At 32.0% G+C, this 19,976-nt stretch overlaps 1 protein-coding gene across 1 annotated transcript; it reads left to right on the top strand.

The window, feature by feature from the left end:
* Positions 1–11,736: 11,736 nt before the first annotated feature.
* On the top strand, positions 11,737–19,356 carry LOC131166512 (probable disease resistance protein At5g63020). The gene is made up of 2 exons (XM_058125109.1): positions 11,737–14,436; positions 19,222–19,356. Exons 1-2 carry the CDS (start codon positions 11,737–11,739, stop codon positions 19,354–19,356), a joined length of 2,835 nt encoding a protein of 944 aa, XP_057981092.1.
* The last annotated feature ends 620 nt before the right edge of the window (positions 19,357–19,976 follow it).

The following is a 19,976-nucleotide window of genomic DNA, read 5'->3' as shown; positions in this document are numbered from 1 at the left end:
CGTTATAAGAATATTTACATACATAGTTTGAGTAAAATGTAATATAAAATTATATTAAAAAATTTGTTCAAACTCATCTAAATTTAAGATTCAAAATTCATACTTGCAAAGCAACTTAATAATTTTTTTCTCTTGAAATTTGAGAAAAAGATATGATTGTCTTTTAAAGTTTTAATCAAAAATCTCACAAACCTCACTTCATATTTGATTTTATTTTTGGTATTTATATTCCCTTTGTCAATTTATTGTCATGCCCAAGAAGGAGTGTAAAATCTCAAAAGAGGTCATGAAAATTTTAGAATATCAAGTAACATGTTCATTTTGGTTAGCAGGGTTTTTTACTAGAATTTTAGGGGTTTCTTTTTACTTTTTTTTTGGTTAATTTTTACAATCTCGGGTGATCTGGGATGTGCTGACATTGAAGTTTAAAAGGTTTTAGCATATGGGAATTCTTAATTTTATGTAAATGGAACTATTAGATGTCCTAATTTATAGGTGAAAATATGTTAAATTTGGTATATATATATATATATATATATATTTAGTGTATATTTTTATATTTGATTTTGTTTTAAAATTTTAAGATATTTAATTTTTTTATTTAATATTATATATTTATATTTTGATTCTAATATATATATATATATTTATATATATATATATATATTAAATTTGTAGAGTCTTTGTGACTATTAATTAATAGAATATGAAGAGGAGGAATGATACAAATGGAAAGATATTAATATAAATAGACATTAAAAAGCAAAAAACTAAAAAGGAGGACGTGATGAAGAGTGGAAAAAACGAAAAATAGCCTAGCAATGAAGACAGCTTGGGAGAGAGAGAGAGAGAGAGAGAGAGAGAGAGAGAGAGAGAGAGAGAGATGAGATAGAAGTTCTTTTAAAAAACTATGAAAAAATAAATGAAACTAGGAGGAAGAATTTTATTTGTAATGAAAAATTCCGTGAAAAATTATATATGTTTTAAAAAAGCAATTGAAATTTAAAATTTTGATTATGTAATTAGATGAATCACATTTTTCAAATGATAGAATTCGAGATCCTTTTGGACATTTGACTACTTCATTAGGATAATAAATCTCCGACTTTCTATCTTTCTTCACTTAAATAGTAAGGTATTATTTTAAATGAAAAGATATAACTCCGAAGATTCGAATTCTATCCATTTAATCAGTAGAGTCTTAAGTTCTTTTTTTTTTTTTTATTTAGTATATTAAATTACAAATTTATCCCATAACTCTCACTTAAAATGTGTGAATGAAAAAATAAAATGACAATTTCGCCATAAAAATAGCAGAGTGTGTGTGTTTTTTGAGCAGGTTCCTTATCTAAATAATAATATACCTAAAGAATAATAAATACATATTCCCCATCCCTCAAGAAATTATAAGTTAAATTATGAAAACGTAGCATTTTTTTCAGTTGAAAATTGTAATTAACATTTATAGATTTTTGAGGGAAACGTTTCTTATTCAATCAGCACACATGGCAGGAATTTGAAAAAAAAAAAAAAAAAAAACAGAGGACAAGCAATTTTAGTTCATACTTAGGTGTTAAAATTAATCAATAAGTAAATTTAAAAGAAAATGAATAGAAACTTTTGAAAATTAAGATAAAAATTAGAAATTTAATTGATAAATGAATTACAATGAGCGACATTTGTGTGTGTTTCACTTTGAATATATAATTGCATGCTCTTCTCCAATGAGATGCTAATTAGAAAATTAGGAATTTAATTAGAAAAAATAGTAAGTGCAAGATGCACGTGTGTGAAATTAAGAGGTATTGTTTAACTTTAATTATTAAAAATGTAGAAAATTGACTTTGACCACATAATTAGATTTCAATAGGTTCACATGAATTTTGGAATAATTCATGATTTTGCTTTATCAGTAGTCTAGTCTATCACATGGAATAGAACATTTATCCATATTATATTTCCTCAAATTTAATAATAAATGCTATGAAAACAATACCCCACTCAATTCAAGATATTTCCAAAGCTAACAAAATTTAAATAGTACCCCCATTTCTTTACAACAGGCATTCCAAATTTCTGTCGCTTCAAACATAATAAAGCAAAAAACCTTTGAGATCAATTTCAGAATCTCACCAACAATCTCTTATTTGGTCTCTGAAAAGGCTAATAAAGAGGTCAAGGGGTTTAAAACAGCAATTGACATGTTCTGGTGGAGGGGAGAGGACTCGTGGGAAGTTGTGAAGGGAAGGCAGGGATTACTTATGAGTTGAAACATGTAACCAGAAGATAACACAAAAAACACATGCAGATGAGTGCGTCAATGTGCAGGCACACGAGTGTGTGTGTGTGTGTGTGAGAGAGAGAGAGAGAGAGAGAGAGAGAGAGAGAGAGAGAGAGAGAGAGAGAGAGAGAGAGTTGCATTAGTTCATATCTGAGCTTTTTAATATTAAAGCTCATGCACCTCGAATTGTTTCTACTCCCATGACACTTGCCATACATCAAGTGATTCACATGAACTTGGAACTCGAATCGTCTCCACATGCTGCACAAGTCTTAAGCTACCTGCAACATACCTTACTTAAATGGTACTTCCAATGCAGATCAAGATATTTTTAACCATCCATCATAAGAGGGTACAGTAACCAAGTAACACTTTTTGTCTAGAATTTCAAGTTCAATGAAAAATAGGCCCTTAATTATCAACCATTGAAAAGGAGACCTTAATGCATCAAACTTCATGTATCAAAATAGTTCCTAATTCAATTGAATAGATACCTTGGCTTACTACTAAACTAACACCAGAAACTTTACATAGCTTCTATACTAATGTCGGGAAAATCAAATAACAATTTCCAACCTGTGTGTTATTAGTGTAAGCTGCATTTCTACATTCATCATGTCCAATGTCAATGAGCCAAAAAAAAAGAAAAAAGAAAACTAGAATGCATGGTAGTAGAAGAGCCTGTTCTCCATAAAAAGAAAGAAAGAAGTGCTCAGGGAAGAAAATATCAAACAAAAAACTGAAAGTAAAGAAGGCAGTTATGCTGAACTACCATTTCACCTTGCCAACATGATTACAAAGTTGTCAATTTATGTTAATTCTATATCACCAATATAAATACTGAAATACATTTTGAAAGGTTAGTTTAGCTATAACTATAAAAATTTTAGTCCTTGACTAAAATTAAGTTTTAGGTCAAGAAAGAACCTTTGGATCTAATCAAATATAAGAATGCATACATAAAAAATCTTGGTTGCAATTATTTTATTCTTTGTTCTCTTTCTTTCGTGGCGATTTACTACTCTTTAACTAGATGACTAACCAATTCCTTAAAATGAAAAAGGATTACAACAAAAAAGAACCTTCTAAAGTCACAAAATAGAGATTTCTAGACATCACATTCAATTGCATTGGGGAATATAACAAAATTTCCTTCATGAATTATTAGAAACCAACTCGTCAGATTCACAGTTCAACTAATCTTTAATTTCTAGTCTGACTCTACTAATGGGGAGAAACCTTATACTACAGGAATTTGAGGAATTTTTCTTGAATGACATCTGATTCTACATCGACAAGTAACAAGAAAAGAGGATAGAAATTATCAAGCATTTCATTGAGATACTAATTAAAATTGTGTTGTTGAGTAAGAAAAAGATAACTAGTAATTCAATATACTCTAGAAACACCCTCAGTACAATATTGATAATCTCACAAAAATTTGATTTTAGTCAATTTGATGAAATCATCTTTGACAACATTGATCCCCTTTGACAGTACAAGAATATGTGGAACTCAACATGTCATGAAGCACAGGAGAATGTTCTTTTGCTGATATTACCACCAGAATTTGATATTGTGTTAGCTTTGGTGCAATCCCAAGAGGAGGGGTGAATTGGGTATTTAAAATTTATCACCTAGGTTAAACCAGATAAGCAGTATTACTTAACCTAGGGTCTGTCTAAGCAAATGTAAATCTAATCATTTACAATATAACATACACGTGCAGTAAGTAAATTGCGGAAATGTAAAGAACACGTACGATATGTTATCGGGGTTCGGCCAACTGTGCCAACACCCCCGCCTCTAGCTCGCAAGCAGGAGGATTCCACTAATAGCTCACTTAAGGGTGGAGCGGCACCGTTTACAACCAGGTCAAATTAACACAGGGCTGACCTCAACCTTAACCAGGTCAATTAGCGGGGCTGACCTCAACCTACACGCCTTAACAGGACGACGCACCTAGCTTTCCTAACCGGGTCTAAGCCAATCCGGAACCATTCCAGGGCTAGTCTCCCTCTTCAGGCCCGTGCCTGGAAATACAACAAATGTGTATAAAATTTGTACACGGAAATATGCTTCTAGAAAAGCAGATGTGTGCACCAATACAGCTCAATCAATAAAGCAAGCACGAATGATATGTAGATATGCTCAGTGCTCTAATGTGTGCTAAACACTCAATCAAGTATGATAATCAATCAAGATCTAGAGTGCGTATCTAAGCAAGATTTGAAACACAATATTCGAATATCACAAAATCATATTAGGGTTTCAAATATGCTAAGCAAGATAGATCAAACAAACTCAATATGATATTTCAATTTCTAAAGCACAATGAAGTTGTTTGAAAGATTAGCTTTTCACAAAAGGATTTTTGCACACAAAATCTAGGTTTAGGTATCTTACAACAATAATGCAAGAACCACAACCCTCAAAGTCTTCCCACACAAGATTTATCAAATGAAATCCGTGGAAAAACTTTAGGCTATACTCTCAAATAAAATCAATCAACCTTTATACCAAAAGAGAGTATTAGCTAGAAAGATTACGCATAATAGCCTTATAGAAATACTCACAATGCTTAGAGAAATAAAGATTGAAGAGTATGTGAGTGTTTGCAAGAAGTTTTTGGCTAATATAGGGTTTTAAGAGTTGAGAGAGTTTTGCCGTAATCAAGTTTGCTAATCCTTACTAATAATGATAAATGAATGGGTATATATAGGCAAGGAGGTATTTTTGACCGTTGGGGACCTATTGGGCATTATTAGGAAAGTTTTAAATCATTTTAAAATAATTAATCCTGTTTAAAAAATATTAACTGCGGTAAAAAATCAGGGCAACCCGAGAGGTCCGGTCGACCAAAAATGTTTCGGTCGACCAGGACTCAATTGGCTCGGTCGACCAGGGGACTTTTGAACTGAAAGGCTCGGTCGATCAGAGATGGCGATTTGCCAATTTTTCGAGTTTCGGTCGACCAGGGCATTTTGAACTGCCTGGTTCGGTCGACCAGACCGCTGAAACTTCTCCCGAGAACCCTTCGGTCGACCAGGTAGTTGTAGCACAAAGGTTGTCGGTCGACCAGATGGTCAAATGTTGACTCAGGAGGGTTTCGGTCGACCAGAGCCTTTTAAACTACAAGTTTCGGTCGACCGGGTAGTTAAAATGTTGACCAAAAGTAGTTTCGGTCGACCGTAGTGAAGGCTCGGTCGACTGGGGCTCAAATCAGTGAGTTTCGATCGACCATAGTGAAGGCTCGGTCGACCGGGAGGTCAAAAAGTTGACTCCCAGGTGGTTCGGTCGACCGAGGACAAATGAACTGTAAGGGCTCGGTCGACCGGCCTCTACTTTTATGCACAAACACTGTTCAGTGTTTTGGCTATAACTTTTCCTATACAACTCCAAATTGGATGTTCTTGATACCAATAGAAAGGTAAGAGAAAATTCCACAACTTTAATGTTGAATACATTTTAAGATAATGACTTTTGGATTGAGAAAAATGTCCATCAATGAGACGGAAGAAACATGAAGGGAGTTTTCTCTTACGGACATGCTTCAGTGTTTTGGCCATAACTTTTTCTATGTAACTCCAATTTGGACGTTCTTGGTATCAAACTCAAGCTATGGTAAAATTCCACAATTTTCATTTTGAACATGATTTGATATGACATCCAATTGAGTAAGAAAATTGTTCATTTCTAACATTTGGTCGACTAGCCGGTTGACCGACCCTTTTGAAAATTTAGTTTTTGCCTTCTTTTAACTTTAAAACCATTTAAAAACCTTTGTATAAGTTAGGCATTTTATGACAAAAGTTTTTCATGTTATTTGGAGGTCCTATGGTCAATCTAAGGTCAATTTGAGCATACCTACTTATTATGCATGATGCAAATTATTACAAGCCATATGAGTGCACAGTCCATAATAAAATTACATCCCAGAATGAAGAAACTGAAAAATAAATACAAATGTAGCACAAGATTCTTCATTCATCGGCACGAACACCGCACGCCATCATAATAAGTCTTTTAGTCTCGAAGCGTGCACAAGGTGATCCTGCATACAATTCTCAGTACAACCATTAGTACCAAGAGTATTTGTCATAATCAAAACTGGGTGTGACCAATCAAGTCAACATATTGGGTCACTCATAGCATTACTATCCCCTCTTATTCATTGCAGATTGGTAATTCGTACCCACAATTTTAGCTTACGATGTGTTTGGAAGTCCTCGGCCAAACAAATATTTTACAATGTCAACAAGGAATTCCGCTAATAACTGGCTGGTTTTGATCCTTTAAAATTTCTCGATAAATTTAGTAGATCCTTCTAGGAGGTCCCTATGACCATTGATCAAACCTGTTCAATTTTTACATTGCGTTGGCTATTCATGGACTAGTTGTGCCTTCTATTTCTTTTTTGGGGTCAATATCAGCAATGCAGTTCATCCAATGGTAAACCTCATCCAATAAAATACATTTGAGTTGCAATCTGAAATTGGCTTAGAACGGATTTTGATTCTACAGTTTTACAGTTCTACTGTTCTACATTTTATGTTTTTTTAATTAGATATTAGTACATAAAATGTAAGAGTTTTTTTTTTTTTTAAATATATAATGTCATTTTAATTTATATGAAATGTTTAAAAAATTTTAAAATAAATAAATTATATTTTTAACTAGGTGATCCATTTATTAATTAGGCGAATTTGGATTTACACATTAGTCATCCGTTACTAAGACGGATTAACCGAATCCGAACCTATTTAACCCTTATCCGTTTATAACCCATCCGAACTTGGCCCGTTAACCTGTTTTACCAATTCAACCCATGCAAACTTTCTCAAACACACACACGCATATTCATTTATGGGTAAATTATGATTACTCTATTTTTTTTTTTTAAAAAGGCTTAAACTTCCTACTCCACATAAACATGCATTTCATTTTTATGACTAGGGCTGGGTTGATTGCTCATTAGTTTTTTGCTATAATAATAATAATAATAATAATAATAATATTATTATTATTATTATTATTATTATTATTCATCTTTAATTTATTTATTTACAAATAAATTGATTTTTTTTAAACGACGGTGTCCAAGACTCTTTGGACACTCGACCAATCTAATGGGATAAAGGGTCTGCTCCTCTATCCTTCTCCACTTAAATATCAAGATATTATCTCAAATAAAAATTTGTTTTCCCAAAATAAGTATAGTGAAAATTTAAGTCTTTTTTTTTTCTTTCTTGATTAATGTTCAAATGTTATTTGTATATCAACAATATAATAATAATTTATGATTATGAATTAATAATTTTAAAAAATATATAAATAAGTAGATTTAAAATATGTTATAAATGAGAGCCTCAACCCTCGCAAATTGTAGGGTCGTTGATCCACTAATGATTACCTAAGGCTAGTTGGTCTAGTACATAATTTTATCATTTGTATAGTATGTCATTTTTTCGTAAAAAAAAATTATAATTGTCAAATTTCGTTAAATTACAAATACATTTTTATGTATGAAAATAGTTTGTACAATCCGCATTAAAAATATTTTTATAATATTTCTTCAAGATTAAAAGGTTTTAGCATATGGGAGTTCTTGATTTGTATGACATACAAGAGAGAGAGAGAGAGAGAGAGAGAGAGAGTAGTTTATTGGCAGAAATTGTAGGTCATGGACCATAGTTTATCAATCATCTATTTAATATTTATTAACGTGTATGCATGGAAGTTCATAATTTCATGTAAATGTAACTACTAGATATCCTAATTTTTAGGTGAAAACATGTTAAATTTGGTATATATATCTAGTGTATATTTTTTATATTCAATTTTGTTTTAAAATTTTAATATATTTAATTTTTTATATTTAAATCCGCAGTCTTTGTGAGTATTAATTAATAGAATATGAAGAGGAGGAATGATACAAATGGAAATATAATAATATAAATAGAAATTAAGAAGCAAAAAGCTAAAAACGAGGACGTGAAGAATGGAAAAATGAAAAAAGTTAAAATTTTGGCAGAGTGATTTTAAAGTTAGGAAGCTTCTGTTCTTCATTTTCTTTTTCTTTGGAGCCTCAAAAATGAAGATAACTGGAGAGAGAGAGAGAGAGAGAGAGAGAGAGAGAGAGAGAGAGAGAGAGATGAGGTAGAAGTTTCTTTCAAGAAACTTTGAAAGAGACTGGAAGGAAGAATTTTATTTGTAATGAAAGATCTAATCGTGTAATGACAAAATCTTATTAGGTCCGATTAATATGTTATGTTTTTAAAAAAACGATTGAATTTTAAAATTTTGATTATATAATTACATGCATCACATTTTTCAATTAGGTTAGGAGTTGCATATAAAATATTAAAACGATAGCATTTGAGGTCTTTTTGAACATTAAACTAATTCATCAGGATAATGAGTTCGATCTAACTTCTATCTTTTTTTTACTTAAATAGTAACGTATTATTTTAAATAAAAATAATAATTCCTGAAATTCGAATCTTATCCATGTTCATTTAATCAGTAAAGTCTTTAAGCTCTTTTTTTTTTTTAGGTTATTAAATGATAAATTTATTGCATCACTCTCACTTAAAATGAGTGAATGAAAAAAATAAAATGGCAATTTCACCATTTAATAAATGTGGAAAATAGCATAGTGTATGTATTTTTTATTTTTATTTTGGAGCAAGTTCCTTATCTAAATAAATTAATACCTATAGAATAATAAATTATAGTAAAAACTTCACCTTACCTATGCCTCAAGAAATTATAAGTTAAAAACCCCCAAGGTTTGGTTCAAGTGATAGTACGGGCTGCGAGAGTGCCTTTCACGAGGTCAGGTGTTCAAACCCTCCCGGGCTCGTTTCCGCCCCTAGAGTTCTAAATTTACCCTCCCTTTGGAGTTGTGGGGTCAACTTCAAGGGACGCAGGATTAGTCACGTGGACTGTAAAACGGACGCGTGGATACTCGGTGCGTATTCCAAAAAAAAAAAAAAGAAATTATAAGTTAAAAAAGAAAAAAAAAAGAAAAAAAAATATAAGTTAAATTATAGAAACGTAGCTTTTTTTTTTTTTTCAGTTGAAAATTGCAAGTAAGAGGTATTGTTTAACTTAAATTATTATAAATGTAGCAATTTGACTTTGGGCACATAATTAGATTTCAATATGTTGACATGAATTTTGGAATAATTCATGACTTCGCTTTATCAGCAGTCTTGATTGGCTTCATTTTCAATTAAAAATGACCATTTATGACATTATATATTTGTAGAAAGAACTACTTTAGTTTTGCATGGCAAACATGAGTTGGCTCAAATTGATTAGTTACCCATGCTGCCCTACCCTCTCCCTCAGCCGGTCAGTCCCTCCCTTCGAGTGTTTTCCCAATTTATCTTTTTTTTTTTTTTTAAAAAAAATATATTAAATAATATCTTTCTCGGGAAAATAATTCTCAGAATAACTCTGACGTAATCTCGTTACTTGGAATAGTGAGATTTAAGCAAATCTCACTACTTCAAATAGCAAGATTTGCCACATGTCATTTCAAAAATTATTTAATATATATATATTTTAAAAAGGTGATAAATCAAGAAATAAATTTTTCTACATAATAAATAGGGAAATAAATTTTTTTAATATATATTTTTTAAAAAATGATAAATCGAAAAATAAATTTTCTGCATAATAAATCGAAAAATAAATTCTTTTTATAAATTTTTATATGCTATAATATTATTATATATAATAAAAACATTAATAATGATAGCATAATATTATAAATTATAATTAATTTTAATTGATTTTCTAGTTTTTAAGATTCATATTAAATAGTTAAAAAATTAATATTTTGTTTAAAAAGTCAAAATAATTTTTTATTTGTAATTTTTAGATTTTTAAATAATTATTAAAGTAATTTTTTTTAAAAAAAAATTAAATTATATAAGTTAATATTTTTTATCACTAATTTTGGATTTGAATTCACAAATCAAAATTTAATATATGAGTGCATGCTCTCAAGTCTTAATTAACAACACAAGAGTTAGAAATCTAAAAAACAGTAAAAAATATTTGTTACCTTTTCTATATGAATTTTAAAAAATAAAGAACGTCATTTTTAATTATTTAAAAAATAAAAAAATAAAAATAGAACTATTTCTACAAGAAAAAAGTGTCAAATTTTTTATACTATTAAATTATTTTAGAAAAAATTTCTAAAAAATGAAAAGTTATCTATTTTTAAAATATTTTTTTAAACTAAAAATAAAAATTAAAAATATTTCCCATAACTAAGTAGATCCTTAATTTTTTTTAAAGTCTTCATGATATTTATTTTTACATTTAACTTGTGATTAAAAAAACATAGAAGATGACAATTTTTATATTTTGAGAAATATAAAATTTTAAAAAATGTGACTCTCTTATCTTTATGCTCACATGTGACAATACTTACAAAATATGAAAATTTTAATTTCTTACAACTCATGAGAATCTTATGTAGAAATTTTATTTTTATTATGAACCAAATAGAGAAATGAGTATCGTCTATACATTTTCTATATTGATATAAGGCAGAGTAAATAAAAAATCTTTAAAAATATATTGAATAGAAAAAAATAGATATAATTAAATAGGAATTTTTTTTTTCAAAAATTTATTATTCCAAAAATAATAAGAGAAAGAATTAAATTTTATTTTATTTTCCGATTTATTACGTAAAAGAATTTATGACGCAAAAAATTTATTTCTCGATTTATCATTTTAAAAAATATATATATTAAAAGAATTTATTTCCCTAATTATTGCACAAAAGAATTTATTTCCTGATTTATCATTTTTTAAAAAATATATATATTAAATAATATCTTTTTTAGGAAAATAATTTCCAAAATGACACGTGGCAAATTTTGCTATTTAAAGTAGCAAGATTTTTAAATCAAGTTACTCCAAGTAACAAGATTACGTCAGGATTTTTCCGAAAATTATTTTCCCAAGAAAAAGTATTATTTAATATATTTTTTAAAAAAAGGATAAATGGGGGGAAAAAACTCCACTCCCTTCACGCCTCACGGCCTCCCTGCGACCACTTACCGAGTCGCCAACTGGATATCTTAAGAACAATTTGTTTCTATCATTCTATTCTTTCCTCAAGTTAGTGCTTCTGCCTTCTACAAATTTGCAATGAGGGACAACTCCGGCTTGCGAGTAAGGATTGCTTAAATTGGGAAGTTATTCTTTCAGTGTTATGCCTAACAAGGTAAAAGTGAAATAGGAAAGGAATTTATGCTTTGAGTAAAGGTTCTCTCTCTCTCTCTCACTCACTTTATTTAGAAAACAAATAATTCCACCTTCAAACCAGCATTCAAGTTGTTAATTTGTCCATTAGTCACATTTTTTTTCCTTTTAATACTCACTTGAATTTTAATTTCCTTCTTCAATCCCTAAGGCTAAGAGCCATGGATTGGATAGGCCCAATTTTGGACATTGCAACCCGCTTGTGGGATGGCACGTCGAAGCATATAGCCAACATTATTCATTTGAAAGAAAATCTCAACTCCTTGAGAAAAGAAATGAATGAACTGAGGAGAGCTTATGAAGATGTAAGGATTAAGGTGGAAGTTGCAGAGGAGCAAGAGATGAGGCGTACGCGAACAATTGATGGCTGGCTTTCTGAAGTAGAAGCCATGGAACAGGATGTTGATGAAATTCTGAAAAAGGGTGATAAAGAAATCCAGAAGAAATGTTTGGGAGGATGTTGCCCCAGAAATTGTAGATCGAGTTACAAGCTTGGAAAGAGAGTAAGTGCAAAGCTAAACTCTGTCGTTGAGTTAAAAAAGAAAGGACTAGTTATTGATGTTGTGGCTAACACGCTGCCTCCAAGTCAAGTGGAGGACCAACCCATGGAGCAGGCTATTGGTGTAGACTCAACATTTGCTAGTGTTTGCAAATGCCCTGAAAACAAGAAAGTAAGAATTATTGGGATTTATGGAATGGGGGGTGTCGGGAAGACAACCCTCATGAAGAAAATTAATAACGAATTCCTAAAGATGAGACGTACTGATGAGTTTCGCATAGCGATTTGGGTTGTGGTATCAAAACCGCTAGATGTGGAAAAAATTCAACAAGCAATTCTTAATAGATTAAAAGTCCAAGAGGACAAGGGGAGAACTAAAACCAAGGACCAGAAAGCTACACAAATATATAATATCCTGAAAACAAAGAAGTACGTGTTGTTGTTGGATGATATGTGGGAGCAACTTGATCTCACGAATGTTGGGGTCCCTTTTCCTGATGACAAAAATAAGTCCAAGGTGATATTTACGACTAGATCAAAGGAATTGTGTAGCCAAATGGGCGCTGACCGGAAGTTTGAAATGCAGTGTTTAAAGGGGAAAGAAGCAATGACTTTATTTAAGTCAAAGGTGGGCAAGGAGACCCTGAGCGCTCATCCAGATATTGAGATGCTTGCAGAACGAGTTGCTGGCGAATGCAAGGGTTTGCCTCTTGCTCTCATCACCATTGGCAGAGCAATGCTCGGTAAGAAGAAACCAGAGGATTGGGAGAAAGCAATACAAACGTTGAGGAAATTTCCATCGAAGTTTTCAGGTATGGGGCGTCATGTGTATCCTATATTGAAATTTAGTTACGATAACTTGGAAAATGAAACCATAAAACTTTGTTTTATTTATTGTTCTATATTCCCGGAGGACTATCATATGGATAAAGATGATCTTATCAAATTTTGGATTGGGGAAGGGTATTTTGACGAGATTGAGGAGGGTGAAGAAATAATAGAAAGTCTAAAATCTGCATGTTTATTAATGGTGCGTCCTAGATTAGAGAGTCTGGAAGTAAAAGTGAGGATGCATGACGTTCTTCGTGACATGGCTTTGTGGTTGGGTTGTGATTGCGGGTCGAAGAAAAACAAAATTTTGGTACAAGAAGAAGATGTTACAAAATGGGAGGAGGCAGAAAAGGTGCTCCAATTAGATGGAACTAATTTACTGGAAATAGTTGACGTGTCATTGTGTCCAAATTTGCGGACTTCAATTCTTAGAGATGCTAAACTAAATGTCTTTCCTAAAATTGGCCCTGCCTTGACTGTTTTGGACAGATCACGTAATCGGAATATATCTGAGATACCTTGTGGTATAGGTGAGTTGGTTAACTTGCAGTATCTTAATCTGTCAATGACAAGTATTGAAAGGTTGCCGGTTGAGCTAAAGAATTTGACAAAGTTGAGGTGTTTTATAATAAACACAATGCTACGTATGAATGGAATCATACAAGGAGTGATAGCAAATTTTTCTTTCTTACGAGTGTTTGAAATGCGAGATCATGAGCTTGCATATGATTCTGAATTCATTTTGTTAGAAGAGTTGCAGTGCTTGAAGCACGTGGCAATTACAGGGATCACCATAAAAGCACACTCATCGGCTCAAAAATTTCTTAGCTCCCTAAAGTTACAGAGCTGCACAAGGCATCTACATCTTTCAACTTGTGCAGGTATGACCTCCCTCAAATTACAATCAAGCATGAGGCTCTACGGACTTGTCATAGAGGGTTGTAATGAATTAAAAGAGGTGGCAGTTGTGGTGACAAATTCTGGAGAGGAGAAGGAAAAGGAAAAGGATAATCCAAGTATTCATTATATTATGCAAATGAGGGATGAATATTATTGCTTCCCCAACCTTCGTGAAGTAGTAATTTCGTCATGTCCGCTACTGGTGGACTTGACATGGCTCATTTATATTCCCAACCTTCAAATTCTCTGCATAGATACGTGCAGGTCAATTAAAGAAATTATACGCGGTGGCGGTGAAGGTTGTGACGATGGATCAGTGGCTGTTGACAGCTACAGAAACAAGGTATTTTCAAGACTCATAACTCTAATGTTGTACAATTTACCCAAGCTGAGGAGCATCTATGGGCAATCCCTACCCTTGCCTTCCTTGACGGATATTTCTGTTAGAGGCTGCCAAAATTTAAAGAGGCTCCCGCTACGATATTCCAATACCACAAAGAACAGTAGCAGTGCTCTAAAGCGAATAGAAGGACACCCAAGATGGTGGAATGCTTTGCGATGGGAGGACGAATCCACCAAGGCCCATTTCAAACCATATTTCCAAAGACAGATGAACATTTTCTTCCGATGGGTAAGTATAGTACTACTCTTTTCCCATATTAATGAATTGTTTCAGTTGATTAGAACTTTATCTGTAAGTCATTACTCGTTACCCCCCACTCTCCCTTTGGTTTCAAGTCGTAGCTTCTTCGTAAATTACTCTCACAAGGCCTACACATGCATCTCTCCAAAAACGCAGCATTTTCTTGATTTAGTTTCTCCAAGTCGGTTATTAAAAAAATATTTATTTATTTATTTATTTTAAAAAATAAAGTCTAACCTATCTATATACGGCATCTTAATCATTTTTTCGGTTTAGAGTTTTCAATTTTTTTTGGTTAAGGTTTTTTATAGTTCGGCCCATTTAATAACTACAGCTAACCAAATGATATATTATAAATACATAAACATGTATTTATAATTCTTTTCCACTTCCCCTGATTAATTTTATGCATCTAGAAGAGAAATTTTGGAAATTACTATTTTCCTAAGATCGTTGTTGTGGTGGTGATCATCATGCACATACTATAAAAATCAGTTTTTCGAGGCCAAATCACATATATTAATATTCTGTCAAACTTCATTCCAATAAGAAATTTTGTAATATTTAACTGTTCAATTTATCCTCGTTATCTATTATAGCTTTTTGAAAACCTCCACTTGTTTGGAAGTCTAAAATTAGAACTTGATTTTAAATTCGGTGTAAATTTAAATATAATTTAATATTAAATTTATGTGAATCCAAAATTAAATTGTTGAATTCATGATTCCAAACATATGGTGAATGTTCTCAATTTTATTGACTTCAATTCGAACCGATTGAAACCCATAGTTCTATGATTGTAGGCAAACGCCCGCCAAATGAGGAGGAAAAGTTTATAATTTAATTGAAGAAAATTGTTGAAGGGAGCTTTCGTATATTGAATGTTGCCTTTTCATTACTTTCTTATATTACAGTATATCTACATGTAATAATATCAATGGATCAATGATGCATCTCTGCACAATTTATGTGATTTCTTATTCTTTCTTAAGGAACATGTTATGCTTCCATTTGTCAATTGGTTTGAGACACTTCCTCCTCCTCTTGGTTGTAAATTGTCGATATAAAAAATCGAATTCAACCTCTTCATCTCTGTGGTGATCATCCGCAACTAAGAGAAAAAGGGAAGTTTGGGAAATCTTGGTACCTTTCGAAGAACTCTTCTTATGCTTAAGTCAATATCGAAACAAGGTATAGGTAATGCAGTTATATATCTATGTGTGTGTGTATTACAAAATCTATTATGTTCACTATTTCTCCTAGTGTATGCTTAAGGTTATGTGCCTCATCAATAATAATCAATTCCAATATACAAATCATTTGAAATGACTAAAATAATGCATACTTATACGTGCTTAATCATAGTTCCAAATTTTATTCAAAAATTACATTTAATTTTTAATTTTCTCATAATTGATACTTGAATCTCTTAAGAATCCAAGACATTTGGTCATTAACCCGGTGACATTTGGATTTGGATTAATGTAAAATAAATTGTATTGAAATCCAAATCCAAGACGTTTGGTTATTAACCCTATGTTTGGTAATATTTGAATTTGGATTAATATAATATAAAATTGTATTGAAATTTAAATCTAAGAACCAAAATTCATGCTTCTAAACACATTCAAAACTATATGAATACTAGGCACAAGACAATATAACATGTAAAAATTTTAATACAAAGTTAAGTGAGTTTAGTTTGTAGGTACACAAACATATGTTATACACATAAATTATTTTAATTTATTCAACTAGTAGAATGCATCAATAGTGAGACTCCAAAAAATATAGATCCTAAAGGTACAATGACCTTAACTTAAACATGACAATTAGCTCAAAGTTCTGAAGGTAAAGTATATGAACACATACTCACTGTTTTAAAAGTTCTAAAAACTTCAATGATAATATTAGAGTGGGTCTTGGGCTCAAGGTGGGCCTTGAGAGGTAGCAGCAAGCAAGTGGACCCTAGAAAAATTATAAACATGCCTAGTAGACCCATATAAGTCCATAAGCTGACATGTGTGTGCCTGCACACGATCTATACTAATGCTACTCCAAATTAGTCATCTCCTTCACTCAAATGCTAGTTTTGATTGCGCCGACTCCGCTATGACAATCTAAATCTAATATTGTGTTGGGAGACATTTTGATTTGAAATTTGTATTAAATTTGGATAGAATTTAATATAAAATTTGTATTAAAATTTATTTAAATTTATTCATGTAGACACCCCATTTGTCCAGGGGGTTAAATATAATAAGAAAACATATATATATTTTTTTTATTTTTATACAATTACAACAGTTGAAAATACAAAAAAAAAATACAGCAGAAAACTGCAAAAAAAAAGTATAATACAACATAAATAAATGCAGTAAAAAGGTCATTGGCTGTAAAGAATTAAATGGGAAGATGGGAGATTAACAATAAAATGGTGGTTGGCTATTAAAATTAAATGGCTAGGTGGGAGATTACCAATAAATAGGTAGTTGGAGGTTTGAGTTTAAAAGCAACAACCAATGTTCCCCAAGCCCATAAATTGAGAGTTTTGTGCGGACAACTAATAAAGAGTGAGGGAGAGGAGAAAATTGTTTGCTGAAAATTTCAAAATTAAAGGTGCTTGCAAAGTCAAATTGATAATCAGATGGTTATATCTTGTATGATTGAGTTAAAATTTTGACAAGTTGTTTGTGCTTCATCCTTCTTTGTTTTAGTCAGTCGGATTGTCATTTAGAGCTTTGTAACGTCGGTTTAGTAGCTTAGACAAAAGCCCTACTGTAGCAGCAGCTTCAGGATTAGAAGCAGCTTGATCTAGACGATCAGATGGTGATTTCCCGACCGATTGAGCTGCAATTTTGATAAGTTGTTTGTGACTCATCCTTCTTCATTTTGGTCGGTCGGATTTTCATTTGAAAATTTGTAACTTTAGTTTTGATCAAAGTCAGTCTGCCTCTCATAGAAAAAATAAATTTCTTTCCATGTTGCCACTTCCTTTCCATTTTTTCAAGAATCAGGTCCCAAACATGACTATCTGACAACTTTGCTCTCAAAGGAATGCCGAGGTAAAAAGAAGGGAAGGAGCCCATTGAACAACTAAAAATGTCTGCGTTAGAGTTTGCATTCACAATATCTCCGATTGGGTACATAAGACTTTTTGATAAGTTAACTTTCAACCCGATAACTGCTTCAAAGTAAAGCAAAATTGCCCTCGGATTTGTGAACTCCAAAAGGTATTTCAAAGGCTTCTACAGTGGCGGGTAAGTCCTACAAGTATATATTCTTCATTTCTATACATACACTATAACAATTAAAAAGCAACTAGAAGATAACCTCACTATATATACAAAATGTCGACATGAATAGAAAAGAACTAGTTCTAATAGCACCTCCTCAATTGGAACTTAATCCTAGTATTTAAAGTTGTCTGCTACTATTTTTTTCTCTCTTTACATTTCTTCTCTACTTTTAAAGCTCTCAAACGCCTTAGTTATTAGCTTATGATAGTTATAAGGCTTCTTCCTTTTATCTCTTAATATGTATGTGTAGCTTTATATATATATATATATATATTATAGGTTCATTTTAACTAATATTAAATAAAGAGGTTCATTTTTAATTTAAAATTTTGAACTTGGAGATAATAATTAAGTTATGCTATTTATGTTTTCGCTCTATTTAATAACTAATGAGTACAATTCTATAGGATGTTACACAAAATATATTTAAATTGTACAACTTATTGTTGAAATATTTTACTCAAAAACATTCTACAACTTATTAATGCATTCTACTTAGAGCTTCACTAATCTTAAGGGGTTTCTTAGAAGATTGAAAGTAGCAATTCTGACAGCTATCTGTGGGGAGATATGGAAGGAAAGGAATGGGAGAATCTTCAGAGAAAATTATTCCATGGTCTCAATTATGTATGATAGACGTTTATCTAATCTGTTTCATTAGTCTAGGTTTAATTTCCTGTAGTATAACCTAGATTGGGATGAATTCTCTTGTATTCTCCCCGAGCTAGGAGGGTGACTAGTCCTCTCTCTTTAAAGTTCCTCTTTTAGCTTCTTTGTATCCCTTTTTTTTTGAAAATGTAATATTATTAATAAAGGAGACCCAAGTAAGATGCTTAGAAACTCCAAAAGGATGAACAGAAAAAGGCAAGGAAAAGAACCTCTTGAAACAAAAAAGTACGCAGGAATTTCCCAAACTATAGAAAAACCGCCATAACCCATAAATAAGTCTAAATTGTGGATTTATTCAAGCTAAAAAAGTACAGACTAAAACGAGGAGAAAGCCACGGGAAATAGGAAGGAAACTGAAACTAGATAGGAAGACTGCATTGAACTTTTGCTAACAAAATTCAGAGCTTAAAAATGGACTAAAGTCATGGATGCAACTATAGAAAACCCATGAAAGCCAAAATTAACTCATGGCGTGATAGGGGAGAAACGAACAACTAACTGAGAAATCAAGGCACTAACCTCCAAGATCTACTAGAATACAGTGAAATTCTTCCCAATCCACGTTTGAGAGAGAGGGGTGAGACCTAGACCAATGGAAGAGACTGGAAAGACATCTAGAGTGAATTTCTGCAGCAGAAAGGTAGTGTTCCCTAAAAATTCTTCTATTGCCCTCTTTCTAGATCTCCTAGAAAACTACCCACATGATGGCTGCCCTGAGGTTCTTTAGAAAGCCTTTAAGATGCAAAGAATTCCAAATATCATAGAATGAGTTGATCTCATAAGGCATGACAATCTGTAATTGCAGGGAACAACATATGGAGGACCACACTTTTCTACTAAACTGACAATGAATGAGAAGATAATTAATATTTTCGACATCCTTATTGCAGAGAAAACACATAGTAGCCAGATTCCAACCTCTATTTTGAAGGTTATCTAAAGTCAGAATTCTGTTATTAATTGTCAGCCAGCAGAAAACACTGATCTTTGCCGAAATGAAAATGTTCCAAAGTTTGATTGTTGGTTTAAGACGACTTTGGTGGGAGTGCTGTGCAAGAACATTGTAAAAACCTAGCCACCAAAAATAATTTGGAGGAGTTAAGATCCCAGGAACATGAGTTTGGAAAGCTTCTTCTAATCGAAGTTTTATAAAGAAGCTTCAAAAGCTCCAGCACATGATTTGCCTCCTTTCCTCTGCTTAGGTGCTTAAACACCAGACTCTAAAAGGAGGTATTATTATGAAATTGCAAGATGTCTGAAATCTAGGCCTTTTGTTAGGACACCATGATGAAAAGGTTTTGGAATAGGTTAAAAAGGGTGTCTGAGGAGGCCCATTTGTTAGTCCAAAATTTTGTTTTAGTCCCATCCCCCACCGAAATAATCAAATTCAGTTTAAGTATATTCATCCAAAGACTTCCACCTATTGAACGAGAGGGAGTAAAGGAATGCCATATGGGAGTACCAAACCCATACTTGACACATATCACTTTTTTCCAAAGGCTATTGTCTTCAATAGCGAATCTCCAGATTCATTTGCCCAAAAGAGCCTTATTCATGATC

The sequence above is a fragment of the Malania oleifera genome, chromosome 10 (genome assembly GCF_029873635.1).
Source record: "Malania oleifera isolate guangnan ecotype guangnan chromosome 10, ASM2987363v1, whole genome shotgun sequence".
Lineage (NCBI taxonomy): Eukaryota > Viridiplantae > Streptophyta > Magnoliopsida > Santalales > Ximeniaceae > Malania > Malania oleifera.
Note: the sequence above shows the minus strand (reverse complement) of the source record. Positions and strands in the feature narration are given on the sequence as shown.

Coding starts and splice junctions, on each gene's coding strand:
- LOC131166512 (XM_058125109.1), top strand. CDS start 11,737: ATGGATTGGATAGGCCCAATTTTGGACATTGCAACCCGCTTGTGGGAT. Junction 14,437..19,221: donor TGAACATTTTCTTCCGATGG/GTAAGTATAGTA, acceptor CTGTAATTGCAG/GGAACAACATATGGAGGACC.